General features: G+C 38.4%; 1 protein-coding gene across 1 annotated transcript in view; it reads left to right on the top strand.

Moving 5' to 3' along the window:
• Positions 1-21,232, top strand: part of DYNC2H1 (dynein cytoplasmic 2 heavy chain 1) — a 339,893-nt gene that overhangs the window by 31,513 nt on the left and 287,148 nt on the right. The window contains 13 exon segments of the mRNA XM_025465708.3: positions 5,341-5,456; positions 6,070-6,197; positions 6,458-6,607; positions 7,137-7,342; positions 8,394-8,549; positions 8,637-8,751; positions 9,308-9,478; positions 9,853-10,235; positions 11,668-11,800; positions 11,902-12,019; positions 14,318-14,430; positions 16,642-16,761; positions 20,325-20,475. Coding sequence (XP_025321493.3) covers positions 5,341-5,456; positions 6,070-6,197; positions 6,458-6,607; positions 7,137-7,342; positions 8,394-8,549; positions 8,637-8,751; positions 9,308-9,478; positions 9,853-10,235; positions 11,668-11,800; positions 11,902-12,019; positions 14,318-14,430; positions 16,642-16,761; positions 20,325-20,475 — 2,060 coding nt within the window.

Genomic DNA, 21,232 nt, shown 5'->3' with positions numbered 1-21,232 from the left:
GAAACCCTGCGTCTTTTGATGGGGTCATTAAGCCCATTCACATTCAGAGTTACTATTGCAAGACAGTGTGGTACTGGCACAAAAACAGACACATAGATCAATGGAACAGAATAGAGAATCCAGAAGTGGACCCTCAACCTTATGGTCAACTAATATTCAACAAGGGAGGAAAGACTATCCACTGGAAATAGACAGTCTCTTCAATAAATGGTGCTGGGAAAATTGGACATCCACGTGCAGAAGAATGAAACTAGACCACTCTCTTTCACCATACACAAAGATAAACTCAAAATGGATGAAAGATCTTAATGTGAGACAAGATTCCATCAAAATCGTAGAGGAGAACACAGGCAACACCCTTTTTTAACTCAGCCACAGTAACTTCTTGCAAGATACATCCACGAAGGCAAAAGAAACAAAAGCAAAAATGAACTATTGGGACTTCATCAAGATAAGAAGCTTTTGCACAGCAAAGGATACAGTCAACAAAACTAAAAGACAACGTTCAGAATGGGAGAAGATATTTGCAAATGACGTATCAGATAAAGGGCTAGTTTCCAAGATCTGTAAAGCACTTATTAAACTCAACAGCAAAGAAACAAACAATCCAATCATGAAATGGGCAAAAGACATGAACAGAAATCTCACAGAGGAAGACATAGACATGGCCAACAAGCGCATGAGGAAATTCTCCGCATCACTTGCCATCAGGGAAATACAAATCAAAACCACAATGAGATACCACCTCACCCCAGTGAGAATGGGGAAAATTAACAAGGCAGGAAACCACAAATGTTGGAGAGGATGTGGAGAAAAGGGAACCCTCCTGCACTGTTGGTGGGACTAGCTCTCCAGCCCTGGAGTCAACTCCTCATAGTAACTACTGCAGTCTCCCGGTCTACACTGGCCTGGATGCCCCCCGGGGCGGCTAGGGCGCTGACCTGCACAGTTTGGGGGTGCCCAGCTGCAGGAGCGTCCTCGCTGTCCTATGTGCTCCCCACCTCCACCTATCCCAGGGGGAGCGCAGGATCACTGGTGGCTGTCACCCCCTGGCGCCTTGTGATCCGGGGCCTGTGCTGCTGGAATCGTGCTCCTGGGAGCCATTGGCTCCGGAAGGCAGCAGGGCGCAGCCTCCTCTTCCTGGAGGTACTGCCTGAGCTCCCAAGGCCCTGCTGGGCGCGCACTTCATCCCTTTCAGGAGCTCAGCCGAGGGGTGTGTGGCATGCTCTCTCCCCCGCGCACTCCTTCTGTTAGTGACTCTGGGAGACTGGAGGCTCCACTGCTCCTCCCGCGATTTTGCCTGAGTTCCCTGCTAAGCGCCTTTCTGTCCGGGAAGAATCTAGTGCAGAGTTTTAAAGTTCCTGCTTTTCTGGGGCTGGGCTTTGCTGTCCTGGAGGCTCTTGCCACCCGCCACCTGGCCTGAGCCAGGCTCTTCGTGGGGCGCCTCCCGCAGTTGATCCTTTATTTTTTTTCCTACCTTCCTACGTTGTTAGAAGTGCAGACTCTTCTCTCTGTAGCATTACAGCTGTTATCTCTTCAAATCTCAGGCTGAAAATGTAGGTTTTTAGGATGATTTGAAAGTTATCTATGTAAGTTATTGGGGACAGGTAACTTGGAGACCCTACTACTCTGCCATTTGGCCCCGTCCCCTCCAAGGTTAGTCGGAAGTTAGTCATTATATGTGTGCTATTAGCCGTTTCTGCTGTGCGATGGTAAAGGTACTTTTCACTTGGCGGTATGGAAGTCAGGTCACCTTCTTTCCTCCTATAAAGCCCAGCTGTGACTCTGGAGTATTTTCTGAGTAGGACATTGCTGAGACTAAAAGAAATTTTTCTTCTAGAAGTTCTGCTGGCTGGGACCTAGTTGGAGAGAGTAGATTGGGGGGAGGGGCGGTGGGGAGAGGCTTCCCTGCAGACCTGGCATGAGGATCTCACATTTGACTCTGATTTCTGTTGCTTGCTTTCTTTTGGAATGCCCTGGCAGCCTCACAACACAGTGCTGCCTGTGTGTGCTGCCCTAAATGTGGAGGAGACCCTCTGAGGGGCATGTCACAACCCATCTACTTGAGAATATAGCTCTCCCATCATAAATGAAATTCACATCACTGGAACCACTCTTTGCAATAAGCTCAATGAAAGGCCTGTTGAACCGTGCATATATTACCTATAAAGGATAATATTACTTTTATTTCATTTGTTCATTCGTTTAATAACTATTTGGTGAGCATTTATAGTATGCAAACCTTGTCCTGTGGCAGTATAAAAATGAAGACAGAGCACCTCAAGTTGCTTGCTGTTTGATGATGCAGTACGTGTGTCCGCACAGGGGTTAAGAGATTAGGCTCTGGAGTGACATGGCTCATACCAGCTGCAAGAGTTGGACAGCCATATAGAGTCTGTTAACCACCATTTCCTCAGCTTTAACATAGTTACAAATATAGTATTTATCATAAAGTGTTTTGAGAATTAAATGAGTAATTTGCATATAAAATACTGGTACAGGTGAAGTTCTCAGTAAATGCTAATGATTATAGTTATTATTAATACCAGATAAAATACTCCATTTTAGAGACTGAACAGAAGACTGTGGAGGTGTACAGGATGATGACATTGCATCCATTTGGGGCAAAATTGGAGGAAGTTTCTTTAATATAGAAATCCTTAAACTAGAATTTTGACAGGGAGAAATAAGAATTAAAGGTTCGCTTAAAGGTCCAGGAAAGAGATTTATATATTGAAAATGAGAAGTTGGTTAACTGGGAATTTTGTGAGTAACTGTTTTATCAGGGATTAGAGGACATGTTCTGGAAAGGGGTAATTAACATACAGATTTGGGAGAGTTTTATATTCTAAAATGGGAAATTTGAGTTTTCTTCATACTAGAATGAAGAGTGGTTCATTCACTAGAGTGGTTAGCTATTGAAGATTTCTAGACAGAAGTGTGTCAGTATGTCTACATGAGGGATGTTAATCTGGAACGTAGGAGTTTTGGTGGAAGAAATAGATCCTGGAGGAAGAGCGGTTAGTCTGTCGTTAACCAGGAGACCAGCAATGAGTAATTGAATTAAGTGGTTGGTACTCAAATGGGGAGGAGGAACTATTATGAACTATTGTAAAATACTTTTACAATGTTTTATGGTGGGAGGGAAATGAGGGAAGAAGAGTAGAGAAGAGACAAATGACTTGAGAGTTTGAGCTGAGATGATTGAGATAATGATATGCCATTAATATTAGTTTGTAGCGTTTGTATGGAGCTTTCTCTTCTCTGCTGGATACTCTCTGAACCCAGTCTTGCTCGTTGTGCTTGAGTGCTCAAGAGCCTGAGCTGCCGTCAGTACAGCCTGTCTGTCCTTCAGTGTAGACAGCTTTCCACACCGTGGCTGCCAAACCAAACAAAAAGAATGCCCGTCCTGCATTCCGTTTTTCCATTTTGGTATTTCCCGCTAATAAATTAAAGTGTATTCATGAAAGCTCAAATACATGTTTACAGGCACACAGATATTATCTCATGGAAACTTAGAAATACACTGTAAGATTAGAAAAGCTATATTCTCATGTATTTTGGATGCTATAGGAAGGGCATGGTTTTGGGCGAGGCTGCCTAGGGCATGCCATTTTATCTATGGCTGAAGGGAGCCTCTTTTCTTTCTTTTTTTTTTTTTTTGGAGCCTCCTTTTCATGTTACCAGTGTTTTCAAGTGAAAGGTGAATTCAGCCTGACCACAGGATTCTGTAGTCAATGAGTACAACTTTGCTGCAATCAGACCACTTTATCTTATTTCTTTAGCAAACTATGGTATAATTAATTTATAAGGTTTACTGAAATCATCTCTCTTTATCAAGTATTAGAAATCTTGACATTTTAGGTCTCACAATTTCAAAAATTATTTGAAATTTCATATTAAGTAAATTGGCTCTTAAGTTTTGCTGGTAAAGATCTGCAGTTTAAACCTGTGCAGTTGGACACCTGGGTGGCTCCGTCATAAATCAGGTCATGATGCTGGGGTTCTGGGATTGAGTCCTGCCTTGGGAGGACTTCTCCCTCTGCCTCTGCTTCCTGCTCATGCTTGTGCTCTCTCAAATAAATAAATAAAATCTTAAAAAAAAAAAAAACTGCAATTACTGGGTGACTGAGAATAAGCTTTAGGGGAAAATAATGTTTTTATAATAGACGTGAATATTTAACTCATATAATTTGCTTTCTAAAATGTTACCTGGCCCTGTGCTTCAGAAAGGATGAGTAGCTTTGTAATAATAATCTTTGTGACCATAATTTCCAACCTTTTAAAAAATTTGTATAATTTAAGATAAGCATGAGATTTCCTTAGATGAACAAGTCTGGTTCAACATCCATTTACTTAGAACATTACAGTTTGCTTTAAGGATAATGAGAATTAGTGTTCTTAAAAAATGTATGCCTTTTTTACCTGATCATTAAAACAGTACATTTGTTTTATAAATTTTTTAAAATACAGATATTGTTCTCAATATTTGATACTTTGAATATATTAGTACATATACTTACAAAATTTAGATTATATCATATCCTGTTATTTAACACTGATCTTCAGTATTTTATCTTATTACCTAGTCCTCAAATCACTAGGTAATAATTGTATGGATATATAATTATTTTGCTATTTTTATATTTAACTTATTTCTAATTTTTACTATTATAATTAATGCTTTGAAGAGGATACTTTTCTATAAATCTTGGATCTGCTCTGAAAGTTTCCTTAGGATAAGTCTAAAGGCGAGGTTATAAAGACAAAGAATGTGCCTATTTTAAAATTACTTGATACATATGGCTAAATGGCTTCTCACAAACATGGCATGGTTTTATACTCTGACCAGCAGTTCTGATAATTGATAATTATCAGTTCTGATAATCCCACACAGTTGAAGATATGAATTAACAGTTCATTACATTTTTGTTAATTTTATAGTTATAAAATGGCATCTTATTATTTTGTCTTAGTAATCTATATTCCCTTTCTCTGTTTTTCTTTCCCTTATGACTTGACTTTGACTACAGAATACTGATATCATGTTACGAATATTCAAATAAGTGCATTACATGCTGTGACAAGTAAAGGGCTTGTCAGTGTTTAAATATATTCATATGAGACTAAAAAACTGTAGTATTATAGCAAAATTATTGTTTAAATGAAAACTTCATAATACGTGGAAAGCATTTTTACTGAATGAAATCTAAATGTGCTTAAAGATCGCAGTAATACTCTTTGAGTTACATTTTGAAATGTGTTACATAAAATCACCATAATGAGACTTTTCTTCTACTAAGTCTTTTATGTTGAAGTATGTCCACTGGCATTTTTCAGTGCGGTCAAGGTAGATTGTTTAAATATTAATTGTAACCCTGTGAAGACTGTGATCGATGATCTCATCCAGAAGTTATTTGATATGCTTGTTCTCTCTTTGAAGAAGTCCATCCAGGGTAAGTACACTTTTTAATTTGCATCTTAACCTAGTTTTATTCATAAAGGTATGTACTTTGATAGTTATGAAGTGTGAATTCCAGTGATGTTTAAAATCAACCTAGAATTACGGGTGCTTAATGACAATTTTAATAAAGTATGAACCATGTTCACCTCTTGAGAGGTCTAAATGGAAGGCGTTTTTACTGTTTGCAGTAGGATTTAGTATCAGTTTGTTGTTTATGTTACTGAGAAATGTAGGCAATTCTGCTATAATTTTTTTTCTTATTTCTTCAAATTACTACTGTTTTCCAATATACTACATTGTTTCTTTTTCCATTGAACTGAGATGTCTTAACATTACTTAAAACACTGGAGAATTACCAATTTTGAATAAAATTTACTAATGAGCACATTTTAACTTCCTCAAAATTTTGAGGTATAATATGAAACAACTTTCAAGACAAGAAATTTCTTATTCTGTATTTTAAAATTTCGTTGTATGAGCAAATGATAATTTAAGCTTTGGTGTATGTTGTGCAGTGATCAATTCTAACACTCTTTGATTTTTAAAATGATGCAATGGAATATTTTTGGTGATAAAAACATTCTATTTCAATGTTGCCTATTTAGCTCACCTGCATGACATTGACACATTTGTTATGGAAGCTATGGAAGTTTTAACAATTATGCCACAGTCTGTGGAGGAGATAGGTGATGCAAATTTACAATATAGTAAGCTACAAGAACGGAAACCAGAGGTAAGAATTGCATAGTACAGTTTCCAATTTGTTTCTACTGTAGTGGAGATATTTAAATTAGGTCATATTATGTGACTATTTAGAAATATCATGTCATTCCAGTATTGTAAAGGAGTCCATATAATCTCGTCCAGTTGGTCAGCTCATGGTTAGAATCTTGATTTTAGAAAACAGGTCATGGAACAAATTAAAATAATGGGACCCTAAGAAATTTGATAAAATAGGTTGTTTTTTTTATATGTTATTTCTTCAACTTTTAGATTTTGCCCTTATTCCAAGAAGCTGAAGATAAAAACAGACTTCTACGAACTGTGGCAGGTGGAGGTTTGGAAACAATTAGCAATTTGAAGGCTAAGTGGGATAAATTTGAGTTGATGATGGAAAGTCACCAACTTATGATTAAAGATCAGGTAAGAACCTTTTAGTCATTTTGTTAAAATGGAAACTTGATTTTTTTTTTTCTCACCTAAGATTTCTTGCTGATCTTTATTCTATCATCACTCAGGTAGGTAAGAATTTTATATATACACATCTGTGGTGCTTCGGTCCCATCGACTGCACCTGCTCTTTGGTATGGGACACTGGGATGCACCTCCTTACTACCTAGGCAGCTGTGTGCTCGGTGCTGCAGCTGACGGTCATTGGCTAAACACTGTTTAATCCTATCAACTTTGTTGATAGTTGTGGTAGAAGCTGCGGATAACATGAATTATTATTTTTTTTAATGATGATGCTTGCAGTTTATCTCTTATTACTGAATATTTATGGTCTAATTCTGTGTTTTTAAAATCAAAATTTTATTGTATTTGAAATTAATAATTGAAAATATCTTTTGAAAAATTGGTATTGTTTTTTCACTTCTAAATAGAAAATGTTGGAAATAAAATGTGAAAGGAAAGCAAGATTTTACTCTGAATTGAATTGTATAAACTCTTACAGATCGAAGTAATGAAAGGAAATGTAAAGTCACGTCTTCAGATATTTTATCAAGAATTGGAAAAATTTAAAGCTCGTTGGGACCAACTAAAGCCTGGTGATGATATTATTGAAACTGGCCAGCAAAACGTTCTTGATACAAGTGCCAAGTTAATAAAAGAGAAAAAAATTGAATTTGATGATCTTGAAGTCATAAGGAAAAAGCTAGTGTAGGTTTTTTAAAATTGGTTGTAGTCATTTTGATTTATACTTGTACATATGTTAAGCCAGTGATGTTCTTATACATGTTTATCTTAATGTTTTTCCTTATAAACTTCTGTAGTTTTCTAAACAAAACTAGTAAGTGCTCATGGTGCTGCATTCTTAGGAGTCATGGCTGGGTTCTGTCAGGATATTAAAAGCAAATTTCTCCTTAGGCCTAGAAGCATAACAGAAAATTAAATTGAAAAAGTTAAATTAGGGAGTTGGAATACTTGCTTTCTGTGATTTCATTGTATTTAAAAATGGGGTATAAAAAGTTAATGAAAATTGCTTTCAGAGACTCTGAGGGGGAAAAAAAATGAACCTAGCAAAATAATGAATTCAAGAAAAAAATGGTTTTATGTTAAAATAAGGTATTAAGTTTATTTTATTTTTTTTAAAGATTTTATTTGAGAGAGCGCACCTGCGAGTTGTGGGGAGGGGTTGGGGCAGAGGGAGAAGCTGACTCCCTGCTGATGCAGGACTCCATCCCAGGATCCTGGGATCATGACTTAGGCTGAAGGCAGACACTTAATACCTTCTGAGTACCTGGGTAGCTTAGTGGGTTAAGCTTAAGCGTTATTTTAGGTTTGGTCTGTTAAGGCAAATGCATTCATGAGGTAATTGTCTTAATGGGGGAGTGAAGGGTTTAGTATTATTTATTAAATGGTGTTATACCCATTAGATGAAGGATATCTTATATTCTAGAATCTAACCCTTGGATAGTAATATTAATGTTTTCTCAGTTAATTCACGAATATATATAATTCTGATTATTTTTATATGACGTATATGATGCATTTATGTTACCAACTCCACTTTGACTCCTTTAGAAAAATGCACATTTATGAATTTAAAGAGGTGATACTTAAATAGTTACAGTAAAATTCTCATGCGGTCACTCTCCCACTGTCTGCCCCACTGTCAGGTATATGGGCACAGACAGGCAATGCAGTTAAATAAAGTTGATATGTAATAGTTTTTAAAAATATCTATTGCTATTTCACTGTGTTTCTATAGTGATGATTGCCATCATTTTGGACTAGAAGAGCCCAACTTCTCCTTGGCATACAGCATCTCCAAGGACATTGAGAGCTGTGCACAGATTTGGGTGCTTTATGAAGAGTTTCAGCAGGGCCTTCAGGAAATGGCCAGTGAAGACTGGATTACTTTTCGGTTTGGCTCATAAACACTGTTTAGATTCTTATGCTTTGGTAGTGTGTTTGGAGATGTACATTTTAAGACGTCCCTGGTGTTTTACAGGACTAAGATATATCTGTTGGAGGAGTTCTTGATGACTTGGCATGACAGGTTAAGGAAAGTGGAAGAACATTCGTCTATGACTGTGAAATTGCAATCGGAAGTTGACAGATACAAAGTAAGACCCTGGTGCTTGTGCTGCTATGCCAGAGTAATGTTTGGGTCTTCCATGCATCTTTTAATTGTGTAGCCCAGTGAGCTGGATTTTTGTTTTTGTTTTTTAATGATTCCATTACATTCAAAAGATAGGAAATACAGAGTAAACCATAGAAATTATTGATATTTCTGCTATTCTTTTGAAAAGTTTTAACTAACAAATTTTTGCTTAACATTACAAATTGGAGTGTTTATACCTAGTGCTACTGGTACTACCAAACTGCTAGTGCAATTTAGGATATGGGTCATTTAGTGTATTTAGGATATAGGTTGTATCCTAAATAGTAAAAATAGAAATATTTTAGGTCATGTTTTAAAATAGATCAAACTACAAAGGGATATTTGCATGTATCCACAGCAATGTGTAACAAAAAATTTTATGCAAATCTATTTGAAAATTTGATTTCAAGGTTATTAAAAAAGATAATAGAGCAATCAATATTTTTATAGCTAATCATAAAACAGCAATTTGCATTTTGATAATATATGTTCATGTCTGTATCTGTCTTTTTTAACAGACTGTAATACCTATTTTGAAGTATGTGAGAGGGGAGCATCTTTCCCCAGATCACTGGCTTGATCTTTTTCGTCTGCTTGGCCTCCCTCGGGGAACTAGCCTGGAAAAACTGCTGTTTGGTGATCTCCTCAGAGTAGCGGATACAATTGTTGCCAAAGCATCAGACCTTAAAGTAAGAATCACTCTTATAAATATCTCCTGGGCAGCCCGGGTGGCTCAGCGGTTTAGCACCGCCTTCAGTCCAGGGTGTGGTCCCCCAAAACCAAACTATTTTTGTGTTTTGTGATGGATTCTTAATTTTTTTTTTCTTTTTTAGAGTAAAAAGCATATGGCAGAACTGTATATATATTTTGACTATGTGAACCTGGATGCTTAGTATCTGATACCTCTTGATATATTAGTAATTCTCTTGAGTTACATGTAAAATATATTCACTTATTAGTTTTTCCTTATTGTGAAAACACAAAAATACGTCTTATGAACTGGTGTTTTGTGATTTATGTATATCATAATGTTGAAATAATATGGATATTTTGTGTTAATTAGGATTTAAATAGTCGGGCACAAGGTGAAGTTACAATCAGAGAAGCTTTACGTGAACTTGATCTTTGGGGAGTTGGAGCAGTATTTACCTTGATTGATTATGAAGACAGCCAAAGTCGAACTATCAAACTGATTAAAGACTGGAAAGACATAGTAAATCAAGTTGGAGATAATAGATGTCTTCTTCAATCCTTAAAGGATTCTCCTTATTATAAAGGGTTTGAAGATAAAGTGTCAATTTGGGAAAGAAAACTTGCAGAATTAGATGAATACCTACAGAATTTAAACCACATTCAGAGGAAGTGGGTGTATCTGGAACCCATTTTTGGCCGTGGAGCATTGCCGAAAGAACAGATGCGCTTCAACAGAGTTGATGAGGATTTCAGGTAAGCCCAGCGACATCAGACATCCACGTGTGTGGCAGTTTTTTCTTGCATGTCAGGAGGTGCTGAACACGAGCTGTGTAAGTTTACATTATTGGTATTGTCTGTTGGATCCTTCTAAGGAGCTGTTTTCTCTCATTCAGCCATTTACTTCTGAACCAAATTGATTTCTGTCTCTACTTCACAACCTGATGTTAGTTAACAATGATCCTATTGTGATATGAGGGTGATGATAGTAATACTCGGTCTGTACCTGCTATTCCTGAGGTCACCCATTCCTTTCCTGTTGTAGTTTGATGGACATTTTTCACGCCTCATCTTAGTTTGCTTCTGATTAGTATTTACAGAGTTCAGCATTTCTTGTTGGAGAGTCTCTTCCCTTGGCTTTTGAAGGTAGTGTCCCTTGGCCTTCTGCTCAAGTTCCTGGTGCTCAGACCTCCCTCAGCATTTAGGTTTGGGCACTCCCCTGGTGTCAGCCTCTGGTTCTTGTCTCATTATGGGGATGTGTGTGGGTGATCGTGGCTGCCTCTTTGTTCTTTTCCACCTGCTGTGGCCTCTTAGCCCATCTTTCTCTTCTGAGCTCCAAATATACTGAGTATCGTCAACGAGTACAAACTAGATTCACGAGTCCATCTCATTACATGAATCTCTTCTCTTTCCCATTCCTTTCTCAGTAACTGGTACTGCCTAACTAATTGCTCAAAGCAGGAGTGTGGTGGATATTTGACCTCCCCTGATGCCTCCAAATCCATGAAGTTACCACAGTGGTTGATTCTAATCTACTTGATCTATTTGAGTCTATCTTTTCTGTCTTTCCTCTTGCCTTTACTCTGAGGTTCAGTGCTTGTCATTCACTCGGACCACGGCCCGATCCTTTGGCTGGCACTCATCTTCTCCAGTAAGCTGCATTCACAGTGGCTGGGGTGGTCTATTACAGTGAAGTTTCATTGCTTCTTTTTGTTATTTCCTTAGGTCAGGGTGCAGAGAGGTTTCCTGGTTTCCTATTGATCCAGGGATCAAACCTTGTTTGCTCCTTGTCCACTTCTGCAGCCTTTTTTTTTTTTTTTGTGCTGCTGTTTGCTTCATGGACTCCTCCTCTCCTGCTCACTGACGTTTGCTTTTACTCACTGTCCAGATCGCAGCGTTAATCACTTTCTCAAGTAATAGGTTAAGGGTTGCTCAAGCTGCTTTAAAATACTTTGTGCTTTTCCTCCTTAGCATTTCTCATAATTTTATTTAAAAATTTGAGTAAATATTTAATATCTTTCTCTGTCACTGGATCATTATTTTTTAAGCATTTTTAGAAGCATAATGTTTTGCTGTTATAATAGTGTTACCTCTAGTTCTAAGCAGGCAGAAAAATAAATGTCTCAATATTTCTCTTTCTGCTACAATCTGGTAAAATAGAGGTAAAACTTTTTTTTTTCTTCTGTAGGTCAATAATGGCTGATATCAAGAAAGACAGTAGAGTTACAATGTTAACTACTCATGCAGGAATCAGAAATTCTCTGCTAACAATACTTGATCAGCTTCAAAGATGTCAGAAGTCATTAAATGAGTTTTTGGAGGTATGTTTTTTTAAAAAATACTTATATAATAAATTGTAAAGTCCTTTTACTATGTGACTTATTTGAAAAGATAAAGCTTGTCTTGTTTGTATCTGTATCAGGAGAAACGCTCAGCGTTCCCCAGGTTTTATTTCCTTGGTGACGATGACCTGCTGGAGGTCCTCGGCCAGTCAACGAGCCCAGCAGTGATTCAGTCTCACCTTAAGAAGCTGTTTGCTGGTAAGAGTTGACATTTCTCTGACACATGCCAGGGACAACATTGGGCTCCAAGGTAGCCTGTTGAACAGAGAGTGCATTGTACCGTCCAGAAGAATTCATAGCTTGGTGGAAGCAACTGCCTGCTAAATTGATGGACTTTCAATACTTCCTATGCTGGCCCAGCTGCCTCTGGGGAGCCCATTAGCTTCATCCTGGGGTATCTCGAAGGTAACATCTAAGGTGGGCTCTGAAGAACTTGTTAGTCTTTGCTAGGAGGAAGATGTGAGGGCAGAAGGAACTGGCCGTGGAGTGAGGGAGAACAGGCCTCTTCATGGTGGAGTGTAAAGTTTTCTGCATGACGTCCTCATGGAGGGTTAGCACTCTGCTATAAAAATAACGATGACTGTTTTCTCAGCGTGTGCCATTTGTTGGAAAACGGCTATATTTTTCAAATAAGTCAAATTTTCATCATCTACCATCAGGGATCTGCAGACTGCAGGCCTGACCTGGCTCACTGCCTGACTTTCTGACACAGTTTTGTTGGAACACAGCCATGCCTGTGTGTCTAGAGCTGCTCTCGTGCTCCTGCAGAGCTGAGTCATTGACATGGAGACCATATGGCCTGAAAAAGGCTAATGTATTGACTTTCTGGTGCTTTACACGTATTTACTAGCCATTCTATGTAGTTTTCGGGTCCTTTGTAGCTGTGATTTGGGCTGTGGGAGGCAGCAGCGAGAGCTTTTAGGATCAGCAGGCTTGCATTCAAACTGCCTCCAGAATGGGAGAAGATATTTGCAAATGACGTATCAGATAAAGGGCTAGTTTCCAAGATCTATAAAGAACTTACTAAACTCAACGCCAAAGAAACAAATAATCCAATCATGAAATGGACAAAAGACATGAACAGAAATCTCACAGAGGAAGACATAGACATGGCCAACACGCACATGAGAAAATGCTCTGCATCACTTGCCATCAGGGAAATACAAATCAAAACCACAATGAGATACCACCTCACACCAGTCAGAATGGGGAAATTAACAAGGCAGGAAACCACAAATGTTGGAGAGGATGTGGAGAAAAGGGAACCCTCTTGCACTGGTGGTGGGAATGTGAAATGGTGCAGCCACTCTGGAAAACTGTGTGGAGGTTCCTCAAAGAGTTAAAAATAGACCTGCCCTACGACCCAGCAATTGCACTGTTGGGGATTGACTCCAAAGATACAGCTGCAATGAAACGCCAGGACACCTGCACCCCAATATTTATAGCAGCAATGTCCACAATAGCCAAACTGTGGAAGGAGCCTCGATGTCCAACGAAAGATGAATGGATAAAGATGATGTGGTTTATGTATACAACGGAATATTCCTCAGCCATTAGAAATGACAAATACCCACCATTTGCTTCGACGTGGATGGAACTGGAGGGTATTATGCTGAGTGAAATGAGTCAATCGGAGAAGGACAAACATTATATGGTCTCATTCATTTGGGGAATATAAATAATAGTGAAAGGGAATAGAAGGGAAGGGAGAAGAAATGGGTAGGAAATATCAGAAAGGGAGACAGAACATAAAGACTCCTAACTCTGGGAAATGAACTAGGGGTGGTGGAAGGAGAGGAGGGCGGGGGGTGGGGGTGAATGGGTGACGGGCACTGAGGGGGGCACTTGATGGGATGAGCACTGGGTGTTATTCTGTATGTTGGCAAATTGAACACCAAATTTATTAAAAAAAAAACACAAAAAACCAAAAACAAAAAAAAAACTGCCTCTGTAAGTCATTACTAATTTACCTCTCTGAAGTTTAGTTTCCTCCTTTAAATTGGGTATAATAACTTAAAGGATTTTTGTGAAGATCAAAATTGGATAGTGTATTAAAGTATTTTTGCATACCATAAAATGAAGTGCACATCTGGGGAAGGGAAATTCATCTGCTGTCCCCCTTCTTCCTGCCTTCTGTCTCATTAGGGGAATCATCAGTGTGTGTTGTGAGGCACTCATTTGTGTCTGGCCTTAGTTTTGCTCATCATCATGTTTTTGAGGTACCTACAACTACATTTTATGCCAATACTACTCTTGCTGAGTAGTATTCTGTTGTTTGAATAGACCAGTGTATTCACTCACCTGTTGTTGGGCATTTGGGTTGTTTTCAATTTTTGACTAGGAAAAACTATTCTGTTGTATAGGAGAATTAACATAATTCTGATATGTTATAGTATGTATTATGAGGTACATATTGTACACTGTGGGAACTCTGTATCTTATTTAATAATTACATCTTCAATCTTTTTGTATTTTAATTTTTCTCTTATGTTATAGGTATTAACAGTGTGTGCTTTGATGAAGAATCAAAACATATAACTGCAATGAAGTCTTTAGAGGGAGAAGTTGTACCTTTTAAAAATAAAATTCTTCTGTCTAATAATGTAGAGGTAAGTGATTCTTTTTTCAGGTATGAAAATAAAAAGAATGAACTGTATGAACTTTGTATCAAAAACAATTTAGTAAATTTTTAGGGTTAACTTAGGCCTTTTAGGAAACTGCTCATATCTTAAAATGATCTGTTAGGTTCAGGATGATTTTATATTGAAGAGATTGTGGATTTTTAGTCTTTGGAAGGCAACATGTAATTATGAAAAGAACCTTTGCTTTGGAATTGTAAAGCCTAGATATTAATCTCAGCTCCTCAACTTATTAGCTATATGACTTAGAATCACAGCTTTCTTATCTGTAAAATATCCAATTTACTGCCCATCTTACTGTCTATTGCAAAGTCTGTCTATGGAAGATGAAATGAGATGACTGCCTTTAAGTGCATTAGATAGTGTTTGGGGCATATGTGTTCAATAGGTACTTGTATAAAATGGTTCATATCAGGAGATGGAATTATAATTTCTTATTGACTCTCATACTCTCAAAATGTGTTGTGTATGATTTTATATAAGATGATTTAGGTGAACAAGTAAGTTTACAACTAATGCATTTATAGGGCTGCTATTGATTATTTGGTCCTGGAGCCTTGGAAATGATCCATCAAAGACCTAAAACAACTGTACAGTTACAGCCAGACAGCAAGAGATTGTATTGCACTGAAGTGTAATTTTCACATACCAGAATGATCTTCCAGCCAACAGTTGGGGCCCATGCCTTATCATACACGTATCTATACAATTTAGCAAAATTTCTGTTCCTTGATAGGCCTCATCATTTTATTAGAAGTTCATCACCTAAGTCAGGTGATTGAAAACACAAATTTATTAAGTAGCTTCTATGTTTGTGTTTGGTGAAGAGTTTGATTGTTTTGTTGTTGTTTGCGTTTCTTGTGGTTTTGTTGGGACCAGATGAGGGGAGAGAGGAAGAGCATAGGTTTTGGCAGTTGGTCTGGAGCAGCTTTGCCAGCAGAGGAAAATTGGAAGCTGGCTGGGATTAGTAGAGCAGGTGTCTGTGGCCTTGCTCAGAAAGGTTCTTATTGCCTTACCTCCCTGGCTTTTGAGCTAGGTAGTTGAAGTTCGTGTTGTTTGTATACTGGAAAGTGCTCTAAAGGTGAAAAAGTCTAGAACTTAGAGTTTAAATTATGATGAAAAGCTATTTAACGTTGTAGGTTTTGCACTTATATTTTATTGCATATCTAGAGTCTTTTAAAATTCTGATTAATAAATATTCATTGCTATTTTTATCAGTTATTGTTATTATGTTAACTTCAGTTAACTTTATTATTTTATCTATAATAAAGTGAAAAATGTATTATTTTGACCTTGAAACAAAATTAAAGATGCATCTTAGCTCCCCAAATAATAGAACTCACCCTAATAAAGCAATCCCTTCTTGCTTTGAGGCTTTCTGAATGTGAGCTCACCAGGATAGCATGAGCCCAGAGACTGAGCCAGTCACTGTGACTCTGATTCATCAGCCTGGCTATCTATTTGATTTCTTATAATGTTGAAATGAAGGATCTCTTTACTCGTATCATATTCATTTGTAGAGATGATGACAGTGATAGCTAACTATACATTTATGAATTTTCACACTTAACCATCACCCCAAGAGGTGAAAAAGTTGTGTTCCTCAAATTATTTAAATCCTTTATATATTTATTTTTAAATATTTTATTTATTTGACAGAGAGAGCATGAACAAGGGGAGATACAGAGGGAGAGGGAGAAACAGACTCCCTGCTGAGCAGGGAGTCCAATATAGGGCTGGATCCCAGGATCCTGAGATCATGACCTCAGCCAAAGGCAGACGCTTCACCAACTGAACCACCAAGGTGCCCCTAAGTCCTTCATTAATAAAATACATTGCTGTATGTCATATAACACATTTTGGGAGTAGGAGAGTCAATAAGAAATTATAATCCCATCTCTTGAAATCAGTGGAGTCAGTCCATAGTGTTGATTTGTTTTATAACTTATGTATAGTAGTATTTTTATTTTTAAAGATTTATTTTGAGAGATAGAGGGAGAGCACGTGATTGGGTGGGAGAGGCAGAGGGAGAGAATCACAGACTCCTACTGAGTGACGAGCCTATGCGAGGTTCCATCTCACAACCCACGAGATTATGACCTGAGCCAGAAACAAGAGTCAGATGCTTAACTGAGCCCTTCATGTGCCCTTTGTGTATATTATTTTTCATTTTATTTTCAGACCTGGTTAAATGATTTAGCCTTGGAAATGAAGCAAACGTTGAAACAGTTGTTGTTAGAATGTGTTACTGCTGGACGAAGTTGTCAGGGTTCCATCGACCCCTCATTATTCCCTTCACAGGTAAGAGGGCTTATATCTGGAATGTAGGTAGGCCTGGTTCTGTGGGAAGATCCCTGACCTGGAGGCAGGCAGGCTCAGACAGCTGGCATCTTGGTTCTCTCTCTGATTAGCATTTAATACTGACCAAGTGCTTAGCTTCTGGGTCTCTGTTCCTGCAACTGTTGTAAAATGTGGTGGAAGGACAGCACGATAGTGAAATTCTCTTCTATAGCTCTGTGAGTTTGCTGTAATTTAGATGCTTTCAAGGGAAGGCATCTGAGATGAAGGTCACTCAGGCCAGTGAGGGATGAAAGGGGGGGCTTCCTGTTCTACATAAGTGCATGCTTGGTGGGAAGTCTGGGGACCTGCATTCCCATGCCTCCCTCTTGAGAGTCCTGGAGCCCACAAGAGGTTGGTGCTGGCAGGAGGTTAGCAGGATGTAGAGGCAGGGCACTGACCTGGGAGGGGGCAGGGAAGCTGAGGACTAGTTTGCACAGTGGGGTATGGACTTCCCGCAGCTCAGCGTTCATGGAACCCACACCAGAAACACCCTACTGTGGATGCATAGCTTACAGAATGTGTTCCAGATGTCACCCAAGTGTAGTGGTCAGACTTGTGTTAAGTATCCTGCCTTGTTTGGGATTTGTTTCGCTGCTGGTTGAGGTAATGGACATCAGGGACATAGGTTCTTAGGGATTGTAAAGGCAGGCCTTTGAGGTGTTCTGTGATCTCTCACAGGAAGATCTACTTGACTGCTCGAGGTTATATGCTTTCCAGATTAAACCATTCAGTAGCTATTGGAACAAGTCTTATATTGGTTCTTTTAAAGCTTGAGAAGTTAGAACACTTTAATATTTTAGTTTCTTAGCCATTGTATTATTCATATCATTTGCATCTTCTAGCATTTTGAATCAAACTATGTTTTAAAAATTCTTGTTAAGCTCCTAAAGAAATGAGGAGTAATCATCAATGCACAATAATGCCATTGCAGTCAGAGGTAAGCTGCTTTATTACTTCTGGAAATGTTCCCTATTCCTGTCAACTTCCAGGTAGGATTTCAGTGAACTTAGAACAAAAGACAAAATATTACAAAATGTCCAGAGGGAAGTATTGCAGAGCGATTGACTGGGGAAAGGACAGTTGTATCAGGAGTTGCATGTGGAGCTACAGGCAGTGGAGGGAAGCTGCTGGATCTGAGCCCTGCAACCAACCTTGGGACCTGCAAGCAGCTAGCTGAAATCAGGGACTACAGAACATAGCAGTAGTTCATTGTCTCCATAAAAACATGAACTGGGATCCCTGGGTGGCGCAGCGGTTTGGCGCCTGCCTTTGGCCCAGGGCGTGATCCTGGAGACCCTGGGATCGAGTCCCACGTCGGGCTCCCGGTGCATGGAGCCTGCTTCTCCCTCTGCCTGTGTCTCTGCCTCTCGCTCTCTCTCTCTCTCTCTCTCTCTCTGTGACTATCATAAATAAATAAAAATTAAAAAAAAAAACATGAACTATGAAAAGTAGGAGTAGTTCATTGTCAACCAAAACAGAGTTCTAGTGTCTTAGCAGTTAATGCTAAGAAAAATTATCTCAGGAGCGTTCATGTAAGGGGACTGAAAAGTATCCCTGGCTGCATGAACATCTGGTGCAAGTTATTGCTGACTGTTCATTCAGGATTCTAGAGGCAGGTTTGTAAGGACCAGAATAATGTAGAAAAAGAACTTTCTCATCTGGGAATGAGATAGCATACTGAATGGAAAGAGACTGACAGATCTTGGTTCAGATCTGCTTTTGTCCGTATACTCTGAGCAATTCTTGTAGGCACCTAGTTAAGAAGCTATAGTGGTATGTTCATTGCCAACTTATTTTAAAATGTTAAATTGTAAAATGTTTGCAAAGCACTGTTAATGACTGCTGGATTTTAGGTTAATTTTAGGTTAATAATATTAGCACCTGACCAGAAATTATAATGGTAGTGTGACTTGAGAATTAACCAGAATGTATTTTGACTACTGTTTCTGTTAGCCTCTCACAGAAATTGTATAGCAGACTGTTAAAAACTGAGATTATCAATGTGCATTTATAATGTAGAAATCCAGTAGTATTGCCTGAAAGGACACTCACACATAAGAGTATTAGTTTGGAGGTAGCAAGTGAACATTTTGATCTGAAAATTAAAGAGCAAAAGTTTTTTTTTTTTTTTTAAAAAGCAGAGAGATGGATCTGCTTAAATGCTTCCCATATACTTGATGAAAGAGACTGGCGAATTTGTCCCACAAATTATGGGAGATGACTTTGCCTTGGAAAGAGTTTCTCTTACTTTAAAGAAAATTTAATGCTACTTTATACAATGATATACATACAGTGTTTTTGATAATATATTAATACAATGTCTTAAGTTAGATCAAGACAGCAGCTTAGCCTGCTGTGCAAAGTTATAAAATATGTACAAAGATAACTAATTAATCTGATAAGTAGAGGCATTTGATGATATTCATCTGGCTGCTGAAAAATACATATCAGAAAAAACCTATCCCATAGTAATTGATCAGTAGGTTTAGTAGTTTTATATGATTATGTCTTTAGTTTTCTTTTTTTTTTTTTAAGATTTATTTATTCATGAGAAACACACAGAGGGAGAAGCAGGCTCCCCATGGTGAGCTTGATGCCAGACTTGATCGCAGGATCATGACCCGAGCCAAAGGCAGACGCTCAACTACTGAGCCACCCAGGCATGCCCCTTGTGTCTTTAGTTTAAAGGAGGATATTGGTTTTCCGCATTCATCTAAGAACTCTATTAAACTATTTTTTTAAAGATTTTATTTATTTATTCATGAGACACACACAGAGAGAGAGAGAGAGAGAGAGAGAGGCAGAGACACAGGCGGAGGGAGGAGCAGGCTCCATGCAGGGAGCCTGATGTGGGACTCAGTCCCAGGACCCCAAGATCATACCCTGGGCTGAAGGCAGGTACTAAACCGCTGAGCCACCCGGGCTGCCCTATTAAAGTATTTTATAAGTTTTTAAAGGCTAGTGTTTATATGTGTAATGGCTTTATCAGTAACTGTGCTAGATTGGTACTATATTAGAAAGCCTTTCAAGCAGTGTTAACATTTCATGTTTTATGTAAATATGAGAATATCGCTCCTTAACTAAAGCTAGTTTCTGTTTATGGGCATTAGACTGAAGGATTAAGACAGAGCTTAATTTAAGATAAAATTGGAATTTTGAAATTTTAGACTTCAGTGGTATCCTAAGATTATTTTGGAATGCTAGAATATTACCCTTTTACTAAATAGAGTACATCATATGCTGATACCTTTGCATTCTTGAAAAGCCATTTATAAAGAAGAGAGTCAGGAGGAGAAAGTACAAAGCCTCTTAGGTTACAGTGAGCTTGGTGGGATCTAGAATCAGAAACTAGATGTGGAGGCGAGTAGTATGAGATGAGTTCTTAGTAAGCTTGGCTGTACCACATACTCTGATAGAGATCCAGTACACAACTCGAAATCTAGAAAAAGGTATCTTTCCTTAAGTTTATGAACAATTTTTAGTAAATTTACCTTTTAAAAATAACTTTTTTCTTTATTCATTAGATACTATGTTTGGCAGAGCAGATTAAATTCACTGAAGATGTAGAAAATGCTATCAAAGACCATAGTCTTCATCAGATTGAAACACAGCTGGTGACGAAGCTAGAGTACTATACCAGCATTGATACAAGTTCTGAGGATCCAGGGAACACTGGTATGAAAAACGTTCTCTTTTCTGCTTGCTTTGGGATTATTTGAATTTTTTCTTGTTATTCTGTCTTAATTTACCTATGTATTTTGACTATATCAACCAGTTACCTATTTCGGAGGTTAGCTTAGGAATTACAATATGCCTGCTTTTATATTGTACTTAGAATCAGTAATTTATTACTTTAGACAAATGTAGACATGCTACCACCGTACAGGTTTCTTTATCCTCTTCTATGTAGCTGCTGTCTTCTATGTCACACTTAAATGCACTGAAAACTCTGAGATTGCATTTTTGCCTTCAGCCATCAAACATAATTTAATGGGCTTGTGAGGAGCAGTCTGCTCTGTTTACCTGGATGCTTACCATTTCTGTTCCCCTTCATTTTGATGCTCCCACTTCCCTGCTGTTTGTTGGAAGAACGTCCTAAAGTGCTGCTTTTTTTTTTTTTTTTTTAAAGACTTTATTTGAGAGAGAGAGAATGAGTAGTGGGGAGGGACAGAGAGGGAAGGAGGAGCAGACTTCCTGCTGAGTGGGGAGCCTGATAGAGGGCTCCTTCCATCCCAGGATCCTGAGATCATGACCTTAGCTGAAGGCAGAAGCTTCACCGACTGCGCACCCCAGGTGCCTCCAGCACTTCTTTTAGAGCCGGGTTGCTGACTGTGAATTCCTTCCTACAGGTTGCCTTCATCTGAGAATGTCTTTATTTCCCCTTCACTGTCTTAAGTATGTTTTTGGTTCTTTGTATATCGGATGATGTGGG

Source organism: Canis lupus, chromosome 5 (genome assembly GCF_003254725.2).
Source record: "Canis lupus dingo isolate Sandy chromosome 5, ASM325472v2, whole genome shotgun sequence".
NCBI classification, from domain to species: Eukaryota; Metazoa; Chordata; class Mammalia; order Carnivora; family Canidae; genus Canis; species Canis lupus.
This window is presented reverse-complemented; position numbering and strand designations above follow the sequence as displayed.